The sequence below is a fragment of the Perna viridis genome, chromosome 12 (genome assembly GCF_037379345.1).
Source record: "Perna viridis isolate PV_CMFRI_1.1 ecotype Kerala chromosome 12, ASM3737934v1, whole genome shotgun sequence".
Classification (NCBI taxonomy): domain Eukaryota; kingdom Metazoa; phylum Mollusca; class Bivalvia; order Mytilida; family Mytilidae; genus Perna; species Perna viridis.
In genome coordinates, this window is record NC_142456.1 from 7,204,062 (window position 1) to 7,230,616 (window position 26,555).

At 31.5% G+C, this 26,555-nt stretch overlaps 1 protein-coding gene across 6 annotated transcripts in view; it reads right to left on the minus strand.

Moving 5' to 3' along the window:
- Positions 1 to 2,495: 2,495 nt before the first annotated feature.
- The window catches only part of LOC148601031 (uncharacterized), a 36,308-nt gene continuing 12,248 nt past the window's right edge, over positions 2,496 to 26,555 (minus strand). The window contains exons 5-23 of one of the 6 annotated variants that reach the window (XM_088554602.1): positions 25,258 to 25,394; positions 23,396 to 23,449; positions 22,612 to 22,719; positions 22,091 to 22,200; positions 20,144 to 20,321; positions 18,449 to 18,610; positions 18,066 to 18,257; positions 17,430 to 17,621; positions 16,652 to 16,684; positions 15,776 to 16,072; positions 14,808 to 15,002; positions 13,632 to 13,700; positions 12,471 to 12,632; positions 11,385 to 11,471; positions 10,877 to 10,956; positions 8,507 to 8,615; positions 7,478 to 7,504; positions 4,793 to 4,939; positions 2,496 to 4,395 (exon numbers count right to left, since the gene is read on the minus strand). In XM_088554602.1, the coding sequence (XP_088410728.1) occupies positions 4,345 to 4,395; positions 4,793 to 4,939; positions 7,478 to 7,504; positions 8,507 to 8,615; positions 10,877 to 10,956; positions 11,385 to 11,471; positions 12,471 to 12,632; positions 13,632 to 13,700; positions 14,808 to 15,002; positions 15,776 to 16,072; positions 16,652 to 16,684; positions 17,430 to 17,621; positions 18,066 to 18,257; positions 18,449 to 18,610; positions 20,144 to 20,321; positions 22,091 to 22,200; positions 22,612 to 22,719; positions 23,396 to 23,449; positions 25,258 to 25,394 (2,390 nt within the window). In that variant the 3' untranslated portion in view covers positions 2,496 to 4,344. Of the gene's footprint in view, positions 4,396 to 4,792; positions 4,940 to 7,477; positions 7,505 to 8,506; positions 8,616 to 10,876; positions 10,957 to 11,384; positions 11,472 to 12,470; positions 12,633 to 13,631; positions 13,701 to 14,807; positions 15,003 to 15,775; positions 16,073 to 16,651; positions 16,685 to 17,429; positions 17,622 to 18,065; positions 18,258 to 18,448; positions 18,611 to 20,143; positions 20,322 to 22,090; positions 22,201 to 22,611; positions 22,720 to 23,395; positions 23,450 to 23,683; positions 23,699 to 25,257; positions 25,395 to 26,555 lie in introns of all 6 variants that reach the window. The other 5 variants (XM_088554596.1, XM_088554599.1, XM_088554600.1 and 2 more) reach the window with 5 other exon arrangements.

Here is a 26,555-nt window from a genome sequence, read left to right on the forward strand (position 1 = left end):
TTTTTAGGACTACATTTTTTATCATATATTCTATGAAAAAATGATTTTTCTGAAAATGAGCAAGATATGAGCTTCAAACATCCAGCCAATCAAAAATCCATTACACAACAGAAAATGACTGAACTCATATTGTTGGCATTGAAATATGAGTTTAAGCTTTGGCCCAGGAGTTTAAAAGGGTATTTTCTTTTCAATAGACACACACAATTGTAATTGCTTTTCAGGGTTAATAGTTGTGGTGATCTCAAGGTTTCCATACTTGTTTCTTTTGTTTTGTTTTGTTTTTTTAATCAAAATCCATATTTTTCGGGGGGTTCACAAATTATGGTAGTTGTTAAGTATGCTTCAAGGTCAAGACGGGAATCCATTCACTCATGGCAGAGCTGTTAATTTACTCTATTACAGTATTAAGTAGTTTTCACTAAAAAATAAAAACCATAAGAGGTAAGATCACTTATTTCAGCTAACAATATTCCAAATTCATGAAAAATTCATTAAGACTTTTCTCAACTTCTGAAAAAGATTATTTGGGGTAAATGGCAGGTCATCAGAATTGATTTTACAAGGTCTACAAAGCGAAAATTGGCAAAATTGGATAATATACAGTAAAAAAAAAAGAATCATAATGGTAAAATCCTGATTTGAAATAGCAGAATTCTGCAGGGAAAAAAGCGGAATAAAATCATGTCTGGGTCATACATAGGAGAGTAATGGAGATTTTCAAATGGGAAATTGTTGTTGATGGATTGAAAGTAAGAAATCAATTTCTAAAGCATAACAATGCTTTCACTTTCACCAAACAGAATATTAGCTCTAATTATGATAGTTTTGGAAGGCAAATGTGTTATACAAAAGTTTTGTTATACGAGTATATTTGTTTTTGTCCTGTTGGGTCGTATAATTCCTAAACACTGATTTTTGTAACTGCAGTCACTGGCCTTACAAAAGCAAATGAGATGCTCTTGACTCCACGAAAAACTGGGAGCATGAACCAGGTACACCAGTAGAGTAAGCATCCTCTGCTTTCTAGAAACACTCGCAGAGTTGTTCATAAAAAGTCTAGTCTGGGGTAGTCGAAAGAGGAAAGGAATTTATGACATGTTGAACAAATCTGTTTTCATGGCACAGATGGATACTGTTACAATCCAGCTGTTCATGATGACAACCATAAAACTTCTGTAGTGATGACTTCAATTTTGTAGCAACAGAAGCCTACTTAATAGAAGTCTAGTGCAATACAAAAAGTCTGAATAGTTTCCACAAGCTCTGGCATAACGCATAAGTTGTGATATGGAATATTACCAAATGTGAAAGGAAAGTTGACAATTCTGAATGAAAATTCATCACGTTTGTTGTAAAGTTTGGTCAACAGTTTTCCCTTACCATCAATTTCTAAGTGTAGGTCAAGATATGAGGCTAACTTCACAGTGTCTGTAGTATCCTTTATCTCAAGTTCTTTAGGGTAGATGTGATGTATCAGTAACACATAAAACAAGAAACTTAACTAAATAAAGCACTGTGGTGTGTTTAACAGTCAGGATTTTGATATTTATACTAAATATATCTTCTACTAAAGGTATAAATAATGGAAATGAGTTTCTAAAATTTTTAACCAAATACAAGGCACAAGTTCATAGAAGAACCACAGAAGCCCACTCCCTAATATCAAATAGGCAGCACAAGTATATAAATACAAAATATACTAGTCATGATGCATATTTGATAGTGGAAGCAAGTCCTTGTGAGGAGATTAGGCATACCAACCCCCCCCCCCCAAAAAAAAAACAAAAAACAAAACAAAAAAGAAGAGAGATATTTTTTTTGCATGAAATCTTAAATTTTTGCATATTCTAAAACCTGGGGTAAAAATGTATGGATCCCTGTGAATTTATTAAACCTGGGATAAAAGTGTATGAATCCCTGTGAATTTATTAAACCTGGGGTAAAAGTGTATGGATCCCTGTGAATTTATTAAACCTGGGATAAAAGTGTATGGATCCCTGTGAATTTATTAAACCTGGGATAAAAGTGTATGGATCCCTGTGAATTTATTCTACTAAAGAAAGGTCTTGATTCATTATAAGAGCTTGTTGTTCCAAGAATTTTGGGCCAAATAGCATTTTCATAAACCTTGATAACTTGGCTACTCCTTATTGTCTCTTACTGCAAATTTTAGTTCATTTAGCTGTGTAAAACTGAACCACAAACTGAGAGCTACATCAAGCCTAAATGCTGTATCTATAATTGCCTAAACTGTTTTTGCTTTGGCATCTGTGGTCCTTTCAAGCTGTTCCTTCTGAACCTTCATTTCAGATTAAAAATCAATCGTACTTTCATTTACAAATTTTAAGAAGCAAACCTGTTTTGGGGTGGTTTGCTTGTTTTCAGTTTTCTTTCAACAGATTTTATTGCATCTAGAAATAAAAGAGCATTTTCATTTATAAAATGACATAAATATAACTATCCGTATTCTATGTTTGAAACAATCTACTAACTGCTTTCTTCATATTTTATTTGGAAATATTTTGACACAATAAAAATCTATTAAAACAAGTAGACTGATACAAAATGCATGGGTATAAAAGTGAACACAACTTTAGCACAAGGAATGTTATCACAGAAATAAAGGTAAAGGCCTTAGCCAATAAACACTATTTTCATACATGTTTTAGAGGAATATTATATACCTTATTGTATTTAAAATAATGTAAACACATGGTACTTATATCAGATCTGTTTAAGCTACTTGGCTATCCCTAATTTTGATTTGATTTTATGAAATGATGTGTAAAATCCTAGACTTTGTGTGATTTTTACATAGGTACTTCAGAGAAATTCACAACATATAGTGTGTAAAAAACACTAAAATTGATAGTTCACTGACAAAAAGCCTTTCCACAGTAACCAAATTCATGGAGACATAGAATTTATATACAGCTCCATTTCTCATTATCATAAATGAAATTCTAATACAAATGGCTTTATAACTTTGACATTATAAAATTCCTAAAAAAATAATTCATCCAAGTATGTTCTGTTTCTCCATTATAATAAAAGTATTTTTTAAAAAGCTGTTAGTATTGACTAATTCTATCACTTTAAATACACAGAATATATCAACTAAGTTTGTTTTCCATTTAACTACCTAAGGCAGTCCATCAGGTAATAATAATTCTATTAAAAAAAAAAGGAAAGCCAACTTTATCCCTTAATGTCAACCATTTTTCAAAAAGTAAATTTCATGACTTTAGGCTTTTTATATAATGATGTTCGGATGAATTCTTTAATAACATCTCATTTAATCGAAACTAAAACCCAACACCAGAAGTCATGCCAAAGTATGGAATTGAGACTTGCACTTTGATGAAAGAGAAGTATAAAAGGGTGAATTTTTGTGTGTATTGGTACATCAAATTGACATATATAATGCATATTCAGTAAAAATTATACTCTATTTGACCTAGTGTTAACTATAAACATTTGATTAAAAAAAATGAAAAAAATGTTTCTTTATCAAAATAGGAAACAATTTTAATACCCATAATTTTTATTTTTTTCCCCTAAAACAACTACGTATAATTTTATCACACCAGGCAGTTTTTTTGGTAACATACAATACTAACTAATGAAAAAAAAACAATACATTCCTTATTGCAATAAATAAACATACATAATATCAGTAATACTTTGTCATAAAGAACAATCATTGGACAATAGTAACCCTGTTATATAATGACCAACCAATGCCATGGTCTTAAATTAATTTGGGGAAAAAAACACATTTCAAATTTTTAATTGAAAATCAAGAAAATTCAGTTCTAATAAATTAACAATATTGTTGAAAATAAGTGAGTCCTTAAATTTCAACAGGTTTAAAAACTAAAACAATAAAACAATTAAACTGACCTGTAGCAGACTATTAAGCTTAATTCATGATAAAATACAATTTTGTTTAATAGCACAATTCAAGTTTTTATTATTAAACAAACAGAATACATGTAAGTTGAACTAATAATAAATTTAGTACTTTGAACCCTAACCTCTGAACTGTGCCAACTTTATTACAAAGTTTAACTTCAGTTAATGTCATATTTTTTAATAACATTTACATATAATTGGACTCATGGTTAAAAAGGCTTCTTTTGATTATAGCCATACACAAATAAAAGCTATTCAAATGTTTCCAAGAAAACTCTTTCTTGCTGCCCACACCAAATGGTTTGATATGCAATTTATAACAGAAAACTCTGAAGCAAACTTCAAAAATAAATTCTTGACACAATCAGAAACATCCCTGAAGTTCTCTGTGTAGTAAACTCTGCACTTTGACCTCTGCTAATCATTTCACTGGTTGTATTCCTTTAATAGACATTCCATTTGTCGTACACTGGCTTCCTATAAAGCACAAATCATTGCTGATATTATTTAATGGTTTATAAAACTAAATACTACATCAATTTACTTGGAAATAAAAACAAAAATAAAAAACAGTCCATTTCACAAAATCAGACTAAATACAGAAAAAAATTCTTATTTAACCCCAACATGAAATTCATCTTAATGTACAGCTTTTTATGCTAAATATGTTTTGCATGAAAATATGTTAAGATTCCAGTCACTTATACAATATAAAGAAACTAGCGTTTATTGTTTATTCCAATTTTTTTTTTATAACAAGTTGATTTTTCCTTTCTAATATCAATTTTTCTTCAGAATGCACTACAAAATGGTTCATTTATAGAATGATGATCTATAGTCAAAGATTTTTTTTTGGGGGGTGGAGATTTATTACCTTATAAGCATGATGCTTCATTTCAAGATATTTATTATGGTCCTTTTCTTTCTGTAACTGTTGTTGTAATTTCTGCAGCTGTAATTTGGTCTCGTTGTCAGCTACATTTGCATAGTCGGCCAAACGACTGATACTCTCTCGGCTATTCTGTAACAATTATATTCAGAAATGTATCATAGAAATTATTGCAATGTTTATTGCCATTTAAGTGTAAATATAGTAAGAATCAGGCAAAATGGGAGAAATCAGAAACATGTATGTCAAAAAACCCACTGAACTGACAATGTAATATCCTAAAAGATGATATCATTATTTGAAAAGACCATTACTTGATCTCTACATCACTGGCTTTCCTCAGAAATTTTTGAAATCTCATGAAATCAGAAAAAAAGCAGTAATTGAAATAATTTAAACCATAGAAATTTTCATGAATTCTTTAAAATTTTGAAATCTATTATCTGTTCCTAAATATGTTAATTTGGATTTTGCATTGACTTCACCGTCTTCTGTTTTCAGTAGTTTCCCTTTTTTTCAATGCTTTAATACCAAGGCAGCAAAAAAATAACTATACATTATATCATTCTGAAAAAAAAACCATTACACTTACTTAACTACATAAAAAATTATGTCTTTTGAAAAGTTAGAGACTACAGTATAGATTATGTGCTATTTTTAAAACTGATTAATACAATATACATAAGCTTGCTCATAAGCCAAAAATATAAATTTGAAGAAAATAATGAAAATAAAACATATATAAATATTCTACAATTCATTTTGCTTTTATTATAACTATCTTTGTAATAACATGACTAAATATTATTACATAAGATGTCAATTATCTCTTACTTACTAAATACATTGAGGGATGATTGAGAGTTTAAATAGTTTCAGAAATAAAACGGTATTCATGCATCACAGTACAGGTTGAGACAATTTAGAAAACCATCACAGTACAGGTTGAGACAATTTAGAAAACTAATTGAACAGATATGGTGAAACACAATAAAGTCAATTTTAATATTGTGGTTAAAATCAGAAAAGTGAAAATTGAACAAGTGTCAAAGAAGTAGCAAAAAATGTGTATAGATGGCTAGGTGCAAATTGTATAAATAGATCCTACAGGTGAAAAAGGCTTCATGTTTTCGTGCCGTGTGTGTAGTAACTACTTGTAACAACATCTTAACACAAATTAACTTGGATACATATCCACAACAATCAGCAGTAGAAATCTACAATCAGAGCTCAAATACTGAAAATGGATTTCAAGTATTTCTAAACCAGTGTAAAATTAAACTTTGTTTTTGCCTACAAAAAACATGTTTCCCCTTTCCCATTCCCAAATCAAAGGGGTATAACTCCCACAAATTCAGGGGATTATACATTTCTGGTAATATACACAACTACATATCATTTCCTAATTACCTACATGTACAAATTTACATGAAATTTGGAATGATTGTGTTTACAAAACTGTGATGGACTAACAGATAGGGCAAAAACAAAAAAGGGGAGACACAATTAGCTTAGTCCTCATAATTTTTTTTTATAAAAATGCATCTAGATATACATATACATATCTGCCAATTACAAAATCAACAAACACTCCAGCAGTCCTCATTTTATGTTGCTACTAATAATTTGCAACTTCATATTTTTTTCTAATACACAGAATACAGTATGAAACTAGATATACTGTGAGCAAACTCACAAAGAGAAAAACACCCCACCCCTAAAATATATAACCCACAAATTCAATTTTCAATTATCTCCCTATAGAGTCCTCTGACAGTAGCTATATTCCTTAATGCAGATTTACATATAATGCCCATCCTTCCTATAAAGTTTCATCAAAAACCATTGAGTGGTTTTATAGGCAGTGTTGCCCTTATAAGGTATCAAATAAATAAAACCTTTAATTTGGATTATATCCCATTGCAGTTAGTATCTTCCTTCATGCCATCTGCATATAATGCGCCCACTTAATATAAAATTTAATCAAAATCTCTTGATTGGTTAAGAAGGAGTTGTGCCTACTAGGTTTGAACATGTAAAACCATTCAGTTGGATTACCTCCCTTTAGAGTCTTCCACCAGGAAGTATATTCCTTCATGCACACCTACATATGGACAGACAGACATATTGACAGGGTGATTCCTATATACCCAATTAACTTTTTGCAGGGGTATAACAATAAAAAAAAGCAAAACACTCAAGTCACAACATGGTGCCCAAAAATCCATATGCAATATAATCAGCCCAATCTACAATATACTGAAGCTTGTACTACACACATTCACAGTAAATTAAAACAACTACGTAAAAAGTGCAATCAAATTAAACCTAAATCTAAAATGTCAATCACTCTTTCATGCCAAGAAGATCATACATTGCTCCACTGGAGGTCATCTCAGTTGTCAATATGTAATCATGAACTAATAGCATGATCTTCAATAAAATTCTGAAATTGATTTACTGGTATGTGTTTAATTTGAGATAAAGGTCCAAGACATTCTGAAATTCATACATGTTGACTTCTGATACAACCTCTCATAAAATATAGGAAGATCTTCTATGGGCAGAAAGCCAAATGGGAGTGACATTATAGATTTAATTATAATCAGACTGGTAAATAGTGCTTCTTGAGCTGACAGTGCTATTAATGTAATGAAAGATCATTTATACCCTCTTTTTTGTTCTCCTGTCTACTTCCTTAAAGATAAGATATGTAAATCATTTTTCCAACTGAAAACTAATATGCAAAATACAGTATACTCAAAATTAATGGTCTGATTTACTTTAAATTGTGAAATTTTCAAGACAGTTCTATTTTCGTGGAAAGAGAAAAAATATCAATATTAACATTTCTCCCTGTCAAAGACAAATGGGAGAAGTGAGCACAAACAAGGAGAAGATTAAGCTCATTTCTTCTGAACTGCTATCTTTTTTTCGTTGAAGAACATTACAATTCAATTTTGGGAAACAATGGCTAATTTAAATACTGCACAAAAGTAGATTGATTGCATAAAACTGTGAAAATTCTGCACTTTACTGCATAATAGAACAATAATTTTTTTTAATATAGGTTTCCATGATAGCCTAACAATATTTTGTAAAAAAAAATGTAATTCTCTTGAGCAATCCTTTACTACTTCAATTCTGTTTTATGTACTGATATAGTATTTACATCATGTTCAAAATACTTTAAAATTTTGATAACCATTGTAAAATAAGTTCTGTGAAAGGCTGGAAAAAAATTTTGTTCTGTTTGTTAGATCTGATAATTTCCATCTTTTACCATATACAATAACCAACAACTTTTTTAATTGAATGGAACATCTCAAATCATGGACAAGTTGACTCTTAAAATATAAAAAAAAAAAATAAAACTTCATAAAAAATTGTCACCACTGTCAATCATATGACATACTGAGAAAGTACTTTACAATTCATGGATACCAATTTTAGTGGATTAGGGAAGATACACAATTTAGTGGATTATTGAATTTGTGGTTTGAGGTTTTCAGTATACTCATCAATGGTAATATCCTTCTTTTTTGGAACCAAATTTCGTGGTTTGGCCTTCCCAAGAAAATTGATGCCCCACAATCAATAGTACTTCCACAGCAATTCATACAATGCATTTAAAACCAAGTTATAATTAAACTGGAATCTATTTTTAGTTTTTTGCTTGAACAGACAAAGAAGACATACTCGTATCATTTCTTTGGCTTTCTCTACAGCAGCATGAGCTTTCAGTTTCTCTTCCTCAGCCCTCTTCCTCTGTTCTTCAGTATCAACAATTAAATCCTCTTGTTTTTTCCTTTAAAACAAACAGATCCGTTTCAATGAGTAATCAAGGGAACCAAGGTTATAGCGGTAATCAAAAGAATGCAATCCAGGGACAAAGACCAGACATGGAAAACAGACATACACAACAAAGGACATAAAGTAACTAAAATCATACATACAAAATAACAAAACAAATGAGCAACTCGGACTCCATGAAAAACTGGGAGCATGGACCAGATGCACCGGTAGGGTAAGCGTCCTCTGCTTTTCTAGAACCCCCCCCCCCCCCCCCCCGGTAGACAAATGAGGAAAGGAAAGCTATGACCCGTTGAACAAATCAGTTTTCATGGTGCAGATGGATACACCATAGCAATCAAGGAGTTCATGATGACGACCAAAAAACTACTGTAGTGATGACTTCAATCTTAAAGCAACAGAACCCTGTTCCAGAAGCCTATTTGTTAGAGTTCTAGCGCAATACAAAAATTCTGCATAGTTTCGGCAAGCTCTGGCATAACGTATGAGTTGTGATATGACCACTCCATACCCAGGTGCTGAAGGGATGTTGCCACAGATGAAAGGAAAGTAGACAATTCTGAATGAAAAGTCATCACGTTTGATGTAAAGTTTGGTCGATAGTTTTCCTTTACCATCGATTTCTAAGTGTAGGTCAAAATATGAGGCTTACTTTACAGTATATGTAGTATCCTTTATCTTAAGTTCTTTTGGGGTAGATGCGATGTATCAAATCCCCGAAATTAGGATTGTTTAAAGATAATACGTCATCTATGTAGCAGAAACTGAGATTAAAGGATCTAGCCAAACGATATTCTTTCTTTCAGATCAAATCAGCTATAAAGTCAGCCTCATAAGAGTGAAGGAATAGGTCAGCAAGTAAAGGAGCACAATTTGTTCCCATTGGAATGCTGGCCGTTTGTTGAAAAACATGTACACCACACTGGACAAATATGTTGTCGATTAAAAATTCCAGCATTTTGTAAACATCTTCCTCTGTATATTTGGAAGATGATTTGGAATTATTTCTTACAAAGTATGAGGAATCTCTACCAAGAACTATATACTTGTATCTAGGTGTACCATCTTTTTTGGAAAAACAACAATATATAATGTTTTTAAGTCAGGATTTTAACTGAGTATGGGGAATAGAAGTATACAGTGTTGAAAAATCATGGGTTTTAATGCTATTATATTCAGATAATAGTCTTGAACTGATTGTCTCCAAAAATCTTTCGAATTTTTCAGGATCCACATTGAATTAATACCACTACGGGAGTAATAAGTGTTGTGGTAGGACTGCAGACCCTCTTTGACAGTTGTGAGTATAGAAGATAAAGTTTTGAAAGAGGTTTGGTGGTACATTTTGCAGATCCAGCTATGAAACTTTGTTTGTATGGATTCTTGCGGAGTTTAGAATCCAGTACATAGACGGTAATTCACAATCATCGTCCTTGGTAGAGAGACCAAAAGAGGATAGCACAGATTTATGGTTTCCATAATCTCTTCTTTGGAGAGTGTGGTAGCAGTATAGGTCTTATCACTGCTATTATTTTCTATGTCTACCTCTGATAATAAACATTTGATGTAAAACGTTTGGCAGACAAAAACAATGTTGTTTTGGGCTTTGTCTGCTGGTACGACAACATATTTGTCATGTATAGTAGACAATGTTTTTGCTACAATGATTTACAACAATCAATGATGTGAATTGATGGCTGCAAATTTTCAAGGAGTGTTGGTTTTGGGATTTGCTGTGTTACATGTAAATATTTCATATGGGTGTAAATTTTGCAATTAGACAGCTTCTGAAAAAATTAAATCAAGAAAGATTGTGCAGGTATTTTGTGTGACTTTGAATGAATTAAAATTACCTAAATTTTGTTGGTCAAAATATATAAAAAAAAAAAAAAAAAAAAAAGAGTTACACTAAAGGAAACATATATACTTAGGACAGGAAGTTGATATCAAATAGCACCTAGTATCGATAACAACATCTTTATATAGTCACACACCAAATTTGAAATTAATCCATCTTTAGGGTGTTGAAATTTTTGTGACAAATTTTTCCCATCTATATAAAGCCACATGCCAAATTTGAAATCAATTCATCTTAGGTAGGTGAGATAAATACAACAAACTTTGGACAAACTGACAAGGTGATTCCAATATATATCATCCACTTGCTGAGTGGGGGTATAATAACAAAAGCAATCTTAGGCAAAAATCTATTACTAACATTGACAGTTTATACATTGTTGTTTGTATTGTACTTACTTAGAAGTAACTAATTCATGTTGTAACTGTTCAAACTTGTTCCTAAACCAGTCATGGGCATCTTGTAAATGGATAGATATCTGAAGAACAAATGCATACATGTATTTCAAGTGATATGGTACAGCGTTATCATTTTCTGGTGGTTTAGCATGCTATAAAACCTGGTTTAATTTCCACTGAATACACCTGAACAAAGTTGGGACCATTGTGTTGACATTTGTTACATGGACTTTCCTTCTTTTGACTACAGGCTGTCAGTTTGGTAATTTTGTTATTACCCTTTATTTAGTATAATAAATATTTGTGTTTCTGGTACAGTCGATTGTGCTTTTTTATTATTTATTCTGTGTGATTGTAAGAGAGAGAGAATCTAAATAGAAAAATATTTTCTCTAAAAAAAAGAAACAATCATCCTATAAATAGTAACATAAAGAGAGAGAATAAAATAGAAATGTTTCCTCTAAAAATAGAAACAATCATCCTATAAATAGTAACAGTCATATCATACCTCAGTTGATTCATCCTGAGCCTCTTTTAACCTGTTTTCTGTTTGTTGTCTCAATCGGTCAATCTCATCTTTCTGTCTCTTAATATGCTGTAAAAGACAATATTTCTAGTCACAGTTAATAGACATTGGATTTTTTTAAAATTCTAATACTATTTTCAGTTTTACCAGTTTTTATTATCTTCCTTTTTAAATAACAAAACGTGAATCTGTGAAGATACTTATAAGAGTAGATTGTTTTTTTATTAAGAAAGACAAAACCAATCTACTTCTACAGGTACAGACAGAAAGATTTGGAAGGGTTAAAGTAAAGGCAAATTTTATTTAATGTTGCTAAATATACACGAGTGTACATAGCTACAATCACAATAAACTCTGAAGAGCTTTTTAACCAACAGCAAGATTTATAACAGTTTTGCTACCATGAGCTTCCCCTATGGTTGCCAAGCTGGTGAGGGAGGAAAGCCTATATTAAAGGTTGGAAAATCAGTGAAACCCTAGGCTAGTGAAGGTGCTTGGAAACCAGGACACATGTTGGACTCTAACCCACAGCCATGTTGTCCTCATAATTACAAGTCCAGTGTATTAACCACTCAGCCACCCTGTCCCTGAAGGTCTGCATTTAGTACATTCTTTCATGTCTATGATTTAGTACTATGAATAATATTAACTGTGGATTAAGGACGTAGACCTAGAGTAAGGGACATAACTCTTGAAATCAGTGATATGTTTGTATAATATTCAATTTCACCAAAGCCTTTCAAGCTTTCCTTTGAAACAGAATGAAATCAGTCCAAGTTACTTTGATGCTTAGACAAGATTGATTTAAGATCCTGAATACAAACGTTCCAATGAATTGTAAGCGTTGTGTCCCTTACCCTAGGTCAACCTCCTTAAGTATAGCATATAATGTTATACTAATAAGAATCTTACCTTTTATGAAATATGAATTAAAAGACAGAATAAATATTGATGATACGATAAAGACAAAGAGCTTTAAATACAATACAAAGAATATAAAAATTAACAATCATAACAAAGAATATTATAACAAAAAGAAATGAAACTCTATTAGCAATGGAGCCATACTTCATATTTTCGTTTATTTTCATCAGATGAAGTCCTTTCTTTCTCAAGTTCAGTCTCTCTCTGATGAATAAGTAAATTAGTCTCAGCCTGATTATGAGCAAGTTGTTTCAACTCCACCTGGAGTGAGGCAATCTGGTTCATAAAAGTGTTTATCATTTCCCCCTGAAATGCAAGGAAAACACATGTTAGTCAAACACCAAACTGACTATTATTTTTCACAATAGGACATTTTACTTGTTCAGATATATACATGTATAGCTCTTCAAACAGATATATGTGTGCCAAACATATTTAGTAAGCTACACTCTATTAGTACTAAACAGTTTTAAAGTCCAAATATGAAGTTTTTTATCAAATAATAAATGTACTTTTCCTTGAAAACAGAATGAAGAAGGGCCCTGGATCATTTAGCTAGATGGTTATCATTTCACACAGTACCTGTAACCATTCCAAAGTTTATAAATCAAGCTGGACAAACCAGTTATGCTTGCATGTTCGGAATAAGCCATATCAAAGTAAAATATTTTCATAATTGTTGAACTATTTTCTTTTTGCAAAGCATTCCCATTATGAAAGTATGATCGAGTCAATCAGCATGTCCATTACAAGGAAAAGAATGCCAATTAACCTCAGGGTGATGAAGAAGCAGTCCATAAAGACACCCCTGGGTTTCAGAGGATGACACCTATCTTTTCATATACCTTTTTTTTTCTTATGTCTCACATTATTTTTGATAAGAATGGTGACATTTTAATAAAAATCTTTCTGCAATTTAATAAATGAGAAGAAGATCATAAACAAATTTTGTATCACTTCTAGTCTATGTTAAGTAAAACATAGTCTAAGGGTGTCACTAAGACACGTCCTCTGTCATGTAAAACAAATTTCTATACAGGAGAAATATTCTTAGTCCAAGGGCCACATTATGTAAAATATAAAAGTGATTTCTCTAAAAAGCTCACTTGACAAATAATCATATTTATTGCTGGGTCATCTCTGAATAAACTGAAACAGTCAAACCTTTTTTCAAAGTGGTTATACATATAGAAAATCAATCAGACCGTTAATCACAGCTATCCAAAGAACAGTCATATCTACATAATCTATTCCAAGCACGAAGCACCACACTCATAAAAAAAGATTGACATTTAAATACATTACCTGCTCTGAATTTCTCTTCACATATTCATCTCTGAGTCTTTCTAAATCTTCAATTTCTGATTTTAATTCCTGTAAAATAGAGATACATGTAACTCAATGTATAAAAATAGAGATACATGTAACTCAATGTATGATATTTTACAAGAATGCCATAATGAAAATTCATTATCCATTGAGTTTTAACAATAAAATCATTCCTTTCAATGCATAGACATGTATAGAAAATGCTGACCTGGAAGGGGGTCAATGTATAGATATGTATGGAAAACTCTGACCTGTAAGGGGTTCAATGCATAGATATGTATGGAAAACTCTGACCTGTAAGAGGGTCAATGTATAGATATGTATGGAAAACTCTGACTTGTAAGGGGTTCAATGTATAGATATGTATAGAAAACTCTGACTAAGGGGTTCAATGTATATAGATATGTATAGAAAACTCTGACCTGTCAGGGGGTCAATGTATAGATATGTATAGAAAACTCTGACCTGTAAGGAGTTCAATGTATAGATATGTATAGAAAACTCTGAGGGGAACTGATGCAAAAAAGATAAAATAGAAACAGCGTGCCTGTTCCTAAAAAGTCTGAAGAAAAAATAATAAGCCTGACTATTAATAATTTATGAATTAGTAATTTGGAAGTACACTATATACTTTATTGACTTAGATAAAAATCCCAAATCAATATCAGACTCACCAAATCAATATCAGACTCACCCAAATAAAAGAATAACCAAAATCATTATCAAACTCATTCATATCGATATAACCCTCAACCAAATTTCATCAGAATCACCAAATCAATATCAGACTCACCTGAACTTTATCAGACTTACCAGATCAATATCAGACTCACCTGAACTTTATCAGACTCACCAAATCAATATCAGACTCACCCAACCTTTATCAGACTTACCAGATCAATATCAGACTCACCCGAACTTGATCAGACTTACCAGATCAATATAAAACTCACCCGAACTTTATCAGACTTACCAGATCAATATCAGACCCACCTGAACTTTATCAGACTTACCAGATCAATATCAGACTCACCTGAACTTTATCAGACTCACCAAATCAATATCAGACTCACCCAACTTTATCAGACTTACCAGATCAATATCAGACTCACCCGACCTTTATCAGGACCACCAAATCAATATCAGACTCACCCGAACTTTATCAGAATTCTCCTCCATTTCCTTCTTAGATCTGTGTAGATATTCAAGTCTCTTTTTCTGGTCCCTGATTTTATCTTTGAGGTCTTTAATATGGCTGTCATTCTCTGAAACTTTATGTCTTAATTCTGTATTGGCTTTAACAAGCTCCATGTTCCGTGTTGATAAATTGTCATTCTGTTTCCTCAGCTATAAATAAATATGATATTTAATTGTACAACAATATTTAAACAGGAAAATGTGATATGACTAAATTTTCATGTAAAAAATGCGAATTTTGACCCCAAGAAGATAAGTAAATGAAGTAATCATGTATGAAACAACAGAAAAAACACAGACTAAATTTTCTATACTAAAACATAAGTTTTTAGTTTAGAACTGAATTTCTCCCATACTAACTGGCGATTAGAAATGCATGTGACTTTTTAACCATCAAGCAGTGATTGAATTTCCGTGAGAGATTCCATGCCAATATTCATTATTCAAGTTCTTTATAAATTTTATGGGAGAAATTGAGTCTCCTTCAGTCCATTTTGATTTCTCCACTCTCTATGGTAAAATTCTCATTTAAAATACTTGCTAAAGCTTGCACATTATAAACTCTTTAATTTACCATTTCTAGTAGAGACACAATTTAAACCACTCATTACTGAAGTGGAATCTATATTTATTCAACTAATGGGAACCAGGGGCATTTTTTTACAAGCTGGCATTATTTATTGTCAAACATGTCATGGAAAACTACATCACATATTTCCATATAAATTGTAATTGAATTTTTTACATTGGTTTAAATGTAAGTGTGAAATGAAGTCATATCTTCAAATTAAATGAATGAATCTAAGACTATAGCTGTTAGCAAAGAATACATGGACCCCAAAACTGAATTGATTGAAATTCAACCATTAAAAAGAGCTAAAAAAATGTGGCGGCATTCTTCCCTTTGCCAAATAATTTCATACCTCTGTTAAATCTCTATTACTCTTTTTCACTGATTTGTCTCTTTCTTTCTTCAGTTCTTCTCTCAAATTTTCCATTCTTTCTTCAAACTGTTTCATTTCAAACTTCCATTCATTCTGTACGGTAGATTTCTGATTTCTCAGAGCTGCTATTGTTGAGTCCTTCTTCCCAAGCTCTGTCTGAAGGTCCTCCACTACTGTCTGAAGGTGGGAATGAGATGACATAACAGCCTCTAAGGTAGATGCTATTTCTTTGTTTACACATTTGGCATCTTCTAGATTTTTCTGTAAACCGCTTATCTATAGAGAAAGAAGAAAAAAAGTTATGAATTTAGTCCATAAGCCAATCATTAAATCCTTTTTTGCTTTCCACATGCCATTTTCTGCTTCATTAATGGCTGCTGACAGTGTAATTGGCAGTACCACCAATATTTTAAGAATTACGATACTATGCTTAAGAAAGTAGATATACTTCTCGATATAAAAAGGGGTTTTAACTCAATTATAGTAAATGGAAAATAGATGTAGCTTTAAGACGTATTGTAAAAACCAGTACAACCAAAAAAGCACAGTGTTCTGAATGGAGTACTTTCATAAAAACAGATGACATAAATTGTATAAAGAATGATAAAAACACCTAGCAAATCATCCCTCAACCAATGCAGAAATTACACACTGTCAATGGTAAAACATATCAGAATAGTTTATGTTATGACAAGGTAAAATGTTACTGTACAAATAAAAAGTAACTAAATCAATTTTATATCTACATGCTAACATCCATTGCTATACTATTCAAAAGCCAGTTATTAACATTAAGTTTACATGAAAACATCAGTAATATCAGTTATTATAAAAAACACTTTCAATTTCACTTACTTTAGAAACATTGAGCCATTCCATAACATACTCCTGTAAATCTTATACATGTAAGTCATATTTCTTCATTTCTAGCCATATTTTAAAATTTTACATAACTTATCTGACCCTATGACCTTAAACTATTGAAAATAATATGATTTTAGATTTTCTTTTTAAAGAACATTATGAGGTAGCTTTTATGGTAAAAGAGAGAAAACTCTGGTTTATTAAGGAAATTATAATTCTGAAAGAAATGAACAAATGATATATGTGTGTGTAAATAGTGTTAGATGTGTATTGCATCAGTAGATGGAAATTCTCTATTACTGTAACAGTACCTTAATTCATGGATACCAATTTATGTGGATTAGGGAAGAAACACAAGTTTGTGGATTTTGAATTCATGGTTTTGAGGTTCTCTGTATTCACATTGGTGAACATCTCCTTTTCATTGTGAACCAAATTTTATGGTTTGGCCTACCCACGAAAACCACGAAAATTGTTACCCCACGAAAAATAGTGCTTTCACAGTAGTTTAATTTTTGGAGGCTGATGCCTCAAAGTGTTATTTACATGAGTAATAAGGAGTGAATGGAAGGAAAAGAGGACTGTAGTGTTACATACCCAATTCACGATCAATTTACTACGGAATGAATATTGATGTAAATCATTGAAAATTAATGATTCTAACAATGTACTAAATCCTTCACCATCAGAAAAAGAATCAAAATCTATGATGACCACTTTAAATCTATTTATTCTTCCAAAAGCCTAAATTTTACACAGATGGTATTACCTTAGACTGGTCATTTTCTTCCAAATCTTGTATTTTAAGAACTAAAGAATCTCTCTCTTTGACAGCCTCATCTCGCTGCCTCTGTAGGTCATTATAATCTTTTTCTTTTGTCTCATAACTACCATGGGTCTGACGTAACTGACTGTCCAATCTCTGTATTTTAATTTTCATATCACTCAATTCCTTCTGTGACTAAAATAATACATCATATTATTCATGTAAAAAATACTTCATGTTTAATAACACAATCAGTTGCATTCTGCTTTTTATTAGTTAGTAAACATGGTTTGGTTATTCCTACCTAGAAATGAAAATACATCTTTCATAAATTTCTTTAGACTTTTGATTTCACATGAAGCATAGTAAATAATTTCATTTCATTAGCAAAATGTTATTTGATGGGATAAAATTATCATATTTTATCTCACAGACTGATGATATTTGCAGACTTATTAATCAGAATAACTAATGATTTCCTACATAGTTACTCCAAGTAGGATCTAACAACACTCCAAAATTTAATGATTGTGTAAACATTATTCAAAGGGAAAACCAAAGGGTTTTGAAAAAGGGTCACCAGAATATAAAAAAGTAATGTACGTAGTTATTTTTAATGTGTAAAATCTTGATTGTTACCTTATCATATCTATTCTGAAGTCCATCATTGAGGTGTTTCAGTTTGGTCGACTCATTTTGAGCATTTTTCAGTTTATCAACTTCAGAGGTTAGGTGTGTAACCTGGGTCTGAAGACTACCATTCTCATAGGCCAACTTATTTTTCTGTTCCATCATTTCCATCATTGTCTTTTCTACCTTACTCTGGGTCTCCTGAAATAAATGAAATTTACATTAAAGAAGTGTTCTTTCTGTAATTTCGACTGTATGTCTGTGATTAAGCATTAACTGTTTACATTTACTCCCACGTTTGACATCACCCTAGTATCATAAGAAGAGAGATACATTTAAATCAGACTGAATTTGTATGATACATGATGTGTATAATAGCCTCCTTAACAAACCTGTTGGCTTTCAAATCCTGAAACTCTCTCCATCAGTGTAGCATTCTCTTGTTCTAGTGATTTCCTGACTTTTTTCTGTGAGTCTAACTCTATTTTCAATTGTTGTGCCTCACTCTGTAATTTTGTTCTTTCATCCATCATGGAATCCACTGTTTGATTAACCTACAAAACAAATCAATGAAACTTCTACTGTCCATATGTGAAAATATAGAATAGTTTTAAAAGAGTAAGTATTTGTAAGAATCAGGCAAAATGGGAAAAATCAGAAAACCCACCATCAGACATTATAATTTCACTGAAAGATAACTTCTTTATTTGAAAAGACCACAATTTGATCTCTGCATCACTGGATTTGTTCAGAAATTTTTCAAAAGAATGTTAAAAAAAATGAGGTTCTTGTCTGCCCTTAAATTGTTCATTTTAAGTACATTGCAATGAAATTATACCTGAATTTAGCAAAATGATATGGACAATCTCGACCTTTTTCCTTGATTCTGATGGTAAAGATAGTTAAATTACACTTTCAAAATGGTGTTTTTTTTCTGTCATACCATGTTTCACCCACTGCCTGCTCCTTACAGAGACTGACACTTACGATGTCAATGTGAACCATACATGTATAAAAGTTTATACTCTCTAATATCATTTTAATAACACAATTTTCATGTTAAAATTTGAATAAATATATTTAAAAACTTTATCTTTAAATTATTTTTTTTAATAGCAAAACGAAAGACTTATTTGATCACAGACTCCTGGCATTATAATTGTTTGAAGTAAAACGTGCCCTTTACTCCTGCACTCTTAAAGCAATAAACACCATAGTTAAAAATTAACTATATTTGATTTAATTCAGGATATCAAAAGTTTAAAAATAAAGGCACATAGGAATTACCATATAATAGTTGCCGAGAGGTTATAAAAATTTAATAACTTTTCTTAAGTGAATTTATAGCATCTTGATAGATAAGAATAATCATTTTCTTTACACCTTTATTCTTCTCACTGCTAACCCTAAGGGTGCACTATACAGTTACATTAAGGTGCACTGTTTTGCACACCAAGTTACCCCTGTCAAATTTTGTAAAACTTAAAAGTTGAATTTTGGTGGATACATTGTTTAAATGTAGTTAAGCATTTATACATAGACAGATGTAATATATGTAATGGTAAACAGGTGTAATTTGAAAGAAGAATGGTATCCGGAACATTTCAGTCCCCTTCCGTATTAGGTTCTCTCCTCAGCATCAGATGGCTGATTTTCAAAATACCTTGTTTTGCACAAACTTTTGGAACAAAAATTGTGAGAGAATAAATCGAAATTAGTCTTATTTTTACCCTTTTTCCACCTACTCCATGCATGCTTTCATCCTGTGGTAGTGTCTAATCGCCTGATATTTTGTAAAACATAGTAATTGGCTATTAGTTTTGGAAAGGCACCCCTGCTTTGTACTAAAACTCAGTAATATTTTTTTCAGGATGTTACCATGACTACTGGATTTTATAACAATAATCACTAAATTACTTATAAATGACTTGAACCTCCACACACCAAGGATTTCAAAAATATGCACTTTTTTCATGAAAAAACCCTAGAAATTTCTGTGCGGACTGCCTCACAGCTTTATTTCAACAAAATGAGACCAAATTTTCTGAAATGACCTACCTGTATTGTACTACCTAATATACACTAACCTCATCCAGTATATTGTCCTTATCTTTCAGAACTCGATCTTTTTCTTTCTTGGCTAACTGTAACTGATGACGTAAGGAGTTGAGTTCTTTCTCTAGACCTGAGGCAGCCAGACAATACTCGTCATCCTTAGCAACAAACTTTTTATTAAGACCTGTGTACTCCTGTTCAACATGCCTCCTGCAATAGAATGACATCATCCTTTATAACGATGTACCGTTAGTGTAAACGTTTAATTGACATAATCCTTTATTACTATGTACCGTTAATGTAACTATGTACTGTTCCATGTACCATTAGTGTAACTAGGTACCATTAGTGTAACTATGTACTGTTACATGTACCATTAGTGTAAGTATGTACCATTAGTATAACTTTGTACCGTTAGTGTAACTATGTACTGTTAGTGTAACTATGTACCGTGAGTGTAACTATGTACCGTGAGTGTAACTACAAACCATTAGTGTATCTATGTACCGTTAGTGTAACTATGTACTGTTACATGTACCATTAGTGTAACTATGTACCGTTAGTGTAAACGTTTAATTTTTGTAGTTGCTACTTTGCTAAATTCTACAAATTGAAAATATTCACAGGTATAAATTTTTGCAAAATCAATTTCACAAGTACTACTTTTCATGCTTTTCCATCTGTCACATCAATCAATATGTTTGCAGTGATTGATAATGATTTGTTTTTCATTAAGCAAACAAGCTTTTACAACTCTGAAGGAGAAAAGGTGTTCAAAATGTTTAATCACTTGTAGTTTTATCTATACTGTTTACTGAAATATCCTCTTCATTTTTTATTCTGGCAATGGGCATTATGATATACTTAGAATGAAAAGGGGTTATAATTGTTGAAATACTTGTAGTTTTTCTAAGTTTTATTGTTGGCAAAAGCTCATTAAAAATGAGGTTAAAACACAATAAACCAATGGCATCATTATTTTCTTACCGTAATTTCTCATTTAAGTGGTAATTTTAAGTGAATGATTTTTTTTTCAGTTAGGTTTCAAAAATGTGCACTTATTTCTTGTGAAATGCAGTTTTTTATGGTCTATAGGAATAAATTCAGTAAAAAAACTCCCACTGCTTCCAATGCAAACCCATATTTTAAGTGATGCCCCCTTGTGAATAAACCTTTAGAAATCAAGCAGTTTTATGTATCACTCTTTAAGGTTCATGAGCCAAGCTATCTTTTGCAACTTCTGGTCATGTGGCATTTTTTGGCCATTTCCATGGCTTCTTTACATACAATTTGAAAATGTGCTAAATTTTGACCCTAGCACCAACCACTGTTTAAAGTGCTGTGAAAAAAAAATGAACAACAAAATAAAGGACTGGCATATTCTGGAGTGCAAAAATAAAGTTTCTTTCAAAATATATTAAATTGAAAAAAATATTATTCAATTCCATGGCCACTGACCTTCTCTTCATAACAGATTGTTCTCCCCAAAAGGGGCGGTCCTTTTGATGTCATGAATATTTACTACATTCATACCTATAGTGGAATACCATATGCAGGTAATTTTTGCATATTTTAGAGGTCTACCCAACGATTTCGCAACATATTTACTCTGGGCTTCAATATATACTCCGTGCACCCCTTACAAACCTTCCAAATAGGAAATGTGGAACTTTTGCACATACATTTTTGCCTAAAAATTGCCAAATTTCACACCAACCAAAAAAAACAAAAAAAAACGCTATACAGTATATTGAGAAGCTACTCAATATTCAGGAGCCATATAAGGTAAAGATACATTGACATATTTTACAAAAAAATTTCTTACAGTCTCTTGGTAACTGTGACATCTCACAAAAATTGATATGGTATAAAAGTTTCCAGTTATACAGTATAATATACTGTTAACTTTCCTGTTGTCCAATTTGAAGAATTGACATTGAATGATTGAAGGGCAACTCTAATAGGATAAAATTACATACAATCTTTTCTCTAGCGATTCTTTCTCTGCAGTAAGTTCTTTATTTTTAATTTTAAACTGTAAAGCTTCTTCCTCTATTTTTTCTTTCTCTGCCACTCTGATTCTTTCAGCCTAGAACGACAGCACATTAGTTTTATGTAGCAATCATAACAACCCCATGTTAAAATGGATACCATTAAAATGAACAACCAATAATGACAGACAAGAATGTTTGCATTTGAATGGAGGTTTTATTTGAAAATGAGCATACATCTGTTACCTCAAAAATAATTAGTAACTTCTCATACTGTGATATCTGAAAAAAAATTACCTTGCTTCATTTGCATCACCACGTAAAGTCTAAATTTAACAAGATATTGTAGGTGATTGGAGCTCCAGGACTTAGGTAAAAAAGAAAGTGATGTGTCAATTATATCTCAAGCTTACACTTTTATAGTCTTGTAGGGTACAACTGCTTAATATTGCAATAAATTATTATACACCCTTACTAACTTTATGTGAACCCTACACACAAATTCCTACCTCGAGTTCCTTTTTATGTAATGATTTGATATGTTCTGTTTCACTCTGCACACACGTTGTCAGTTTGGTTAGATGGTCATTTTGCTCCTTCAAATCTTTGTTATTTTTCTGTTAAATCAAACAGCATTATGTTAATAAAGCACACTCATTATATCAAAACCCATCAAAACTGTCAATATTTAAGCATAGCATGACTAATGGATAAGACATAATGTTCTTCAAAGTTTATACATCTTCTTCAACTAGTAAATGAGTCGTACAATAAATACTGTAAATTCAGAAACATCAGGGTTTTCAGTTTAAACCTTTATTTTTATTTTTAGCAGAATAACTAAACGACAAATTACGAGAAATAAAGTTTCAATAAGCTCTCTACACATTGAGGATGAGTTCAGAGGAGGCATAATGTCTACAACAAATACAGTTAGGTCACCATTTGATTTTTTTTCTATTAAATTCTTCTTTTGACTGATTATCAAAATATATTACATTATAATATTTCAATTACATGTACATACTGAACAGAAAAAGGAAAACTGAACTAGTAAAATTTCATTTTGGTGGAGACATTGTGGCACCAATTAAAATTCATGTTGCTTGTGGTTTATGATAGTAAATCAAAGATTGATTCTGAATTTAAAGTAGTCAATTTCCCTAACCCAGTAAAAAGAACATATAAGTTTAAAAAAAAAGAATATTTTTACAATCTAACACTGTTAATAAAGTAAATTTCACAAAATTCATATCATAAAAAATATACCTATTTCCCAGTGACCACTCCTACCTTAAGTTCATTATTTTGATTGGCTAATGTGACTTTGTCAATCAACAACATTTCCTGAAGGCAAATAATTATCTCCCTTTATCAAATAAAACATGGAATTTTAAGATAAGAAGATTTTTCCTGATTTGTCAGAAAAGAATGCTTTACAGAAGAATAATATTAAAATGTGAGAAAACATGTAATGCATGCATGCTGAAGATGATTAACACTTATTTTTCATAAGTAAATCAGACATACACATGCAGAGTCATGCTTTTGAGATCATCCAAGAAGAAAGCAACACCTGACCTGTTTTAAATAAATCTAAAATGAAAATATGGAAATGGTAAGCTACTATCTGCTCATTGCCAGCTATCAACAATATTTTGAGTAAAAATGCATTTTACTGCATTATTATCCTATCTTTCAGCACTTTTAAACAATTTGTTCTTAAAATAATGTTTCAGAATGTAAAGTATTCAGTCCTGTTATTTCAATTAGCCTGTCTGTTTTCTGCTATGCATGTCTTAACAATGGTCTTAATTATAACTGATTTGATTAAATGAGACTATTATTTCAGGCATATTCTACTAAAACTTTCTCACAAAAATCTTTAATTGAAGTGCTTGATATGAATAAACCATAGTAAAATCCTATGATACCATTGATAAATTGCCTTAAACTAACTTGCGTCAAAGATAAACAAGAGGCTCTCAGGAGCCTGAATCATTCACCTGTTTAAATTTTTGTCTGTCAAGGGCAATAAATTTAACAAGGTGTCGTCCAACATTTTTGACTCAAGAAGACTTTGGTAGGACTTATCATATATATCAATTCAGCAATTGAAAGTTTCTCTTATCTATTTTTCGTTTTCACTGATACTGACTGAAAATTGCTAAAAACATCAGTTTTCAAGATATTTTCTTAAAACAGTAAAAACAAACACAATTATTCAACTTCCAAACACATTAATTCTAACAAGGAGCCATCTGACAACTTTGACTCCTTGGAGACTTTTCTAAGCCTTATAATAAGGATCGTTTCAGCAATCGAAAGAATTTGGCAAAACTTAACGGTTTTGGAGATATAATATGCAAAGAACTAGTCTGACCCCTATGTTCTATTTTCAGTACTGACAGCCATGTTTTTTGACGGATCAAAAACACCCACATCCTTTCAATGCAGAATACCCAAAGGAACATTCATATCAAGTTTGGTTCCAATTGGTCAAGTAGTGCCAGAAGAGAAGACTTTTGTAAGAAATAACACTAAAAATAGCAAAAAAAAACGTTGAAAAAGGGCAATAACTCCAACATGGCATAGCAGATTAAAATGAAAATTTTACCACAGACAGATCTTATCATGCTTAACAATTCTTCCCATGTCAAAATATGCTAAACCTAACAAATTTGGAGACATATGCAAAAAACTACTGTCTGACCCCTTTGTTCTATTTTTAGTAACAGCGGTCATGTTTTTTCATGTATCAAAAATCCCCACATCAGGTCAATGCAAGATATACGAAGAAACAGTCATAACAAGTTTTGTTCTGATTGGTTAAGTAGTGTCAGAGTAGAAGAGTTTTGAAAAATTGTTAATGACAACGACAGACACAAACTGATGGCAACAGCTCAGCCAGGTGAGCTAAAAACTTTGGTTTTCAATCAATCACATAATTCAAATGCTGCATGATCCTCACATACCATCAATTACTCAAAGTTATAGCTGTCATAAAAGGTAATTTTACTTGATCCAAATTATTATTCATCCAGCCTTAATCCATTTTAACACAAAGAGACAAGCTAACTGTAGATCTGCAATTATTTAAGTCTGTAATTTTGTCCCTTGTTGTTTTTTTTTCACACAGATGCAGACATTTGTACCTTTTGTTGGTCCACAATAACCTGAGTTTGTTCCAATTGTTTGATGAGATCATCGTACTGTTTTTTCAGTCTGTCTAGTTCCTTCATTAACAATTGTCGATCTGAGTCAATTGTCCCAAAATTTCTCTTCATTCTCTCTGCAAAATATACATGAAGTTGCACACAATGTCATGCTAGGTATACCCCCAACTTATAACCTTGAAATTGATACTGGATAGCATAAACAACCAAAAATGCCTACAAAGTGTGCCTCATCCACATGTATATAAAGCCTCATAAAGACATGATTTTACAAAGCCGACAAAAAGTGGAAATTGGTGAAATCAGATGTAAATATATAATGTATGATAAAAAGAGAAACATAACAGTACAATTCAGTTTGAAATAGAGGAATTCTTCCAAAAAGAAAAAAAATTATGTCAGCAAATATAAAATTTGAAATAATCCATCCTTTCGGAGTTGAGATAATTGTAATGTAATTTGGATGGACGAAGGGACAGAATGATTCACACATACCAAATTAATTCTAATATACCATCTACTTGTTAAGTGGAGTATAAATGACATTATTAGCTCTCCATATGAAAATATAGAAATGTAATGTTAATACCATAATAACAACTGCTCGTTAAAGAACATGGTAGATAACTGTCAACACAAAAATGCCTTTCATTTAGACAGCATATAAAAGGGGAAACAAAAAAGTTATTATTTCTATAAAAAGATAATGGAAATTAGAAAAAAGTCACTATTTCTATCAAACTGAAATAGAAAGACAAGAACATGAAGCTGCGCCTTTCAATAAGTCATATAGTCTAACTATTTTAAAATCCATCAAAAGACACTTAAAGTTATACCCTTAATTTTAAAAGCTGAAGTCCCAGAACTAGGACAATTTGGAAAAATAGAAAGGAAGCTTCTTTCCAACAAAACAAAACAAATACTTTATCCAAAATACAAGAAAGAAAAAAACCTCACAGCATTCTTCAGTTCTTTTATAATAATTTGGGAGAAAGACAGAATGACAAACAGGGGTATACTATAACATATCTGTCAAAAATAAGGAGTGTAAATGAAAGACTAGTTACATATATCATATGCAAGAAATAATGAACTTTTTACAAAAACTTTAATACTGAATCCAGAAGTAACCTGATTTTCTCAAAGATTTATTGAACATTTCAACTGTTGACATGGAAGACAATATCAGATTTCAATAACTATTTGAGAAAATCTTCTTTCATATTTGAACATTTGAAAAAAATCTATGTACACTTCAATACTAGAGGACTATTCAC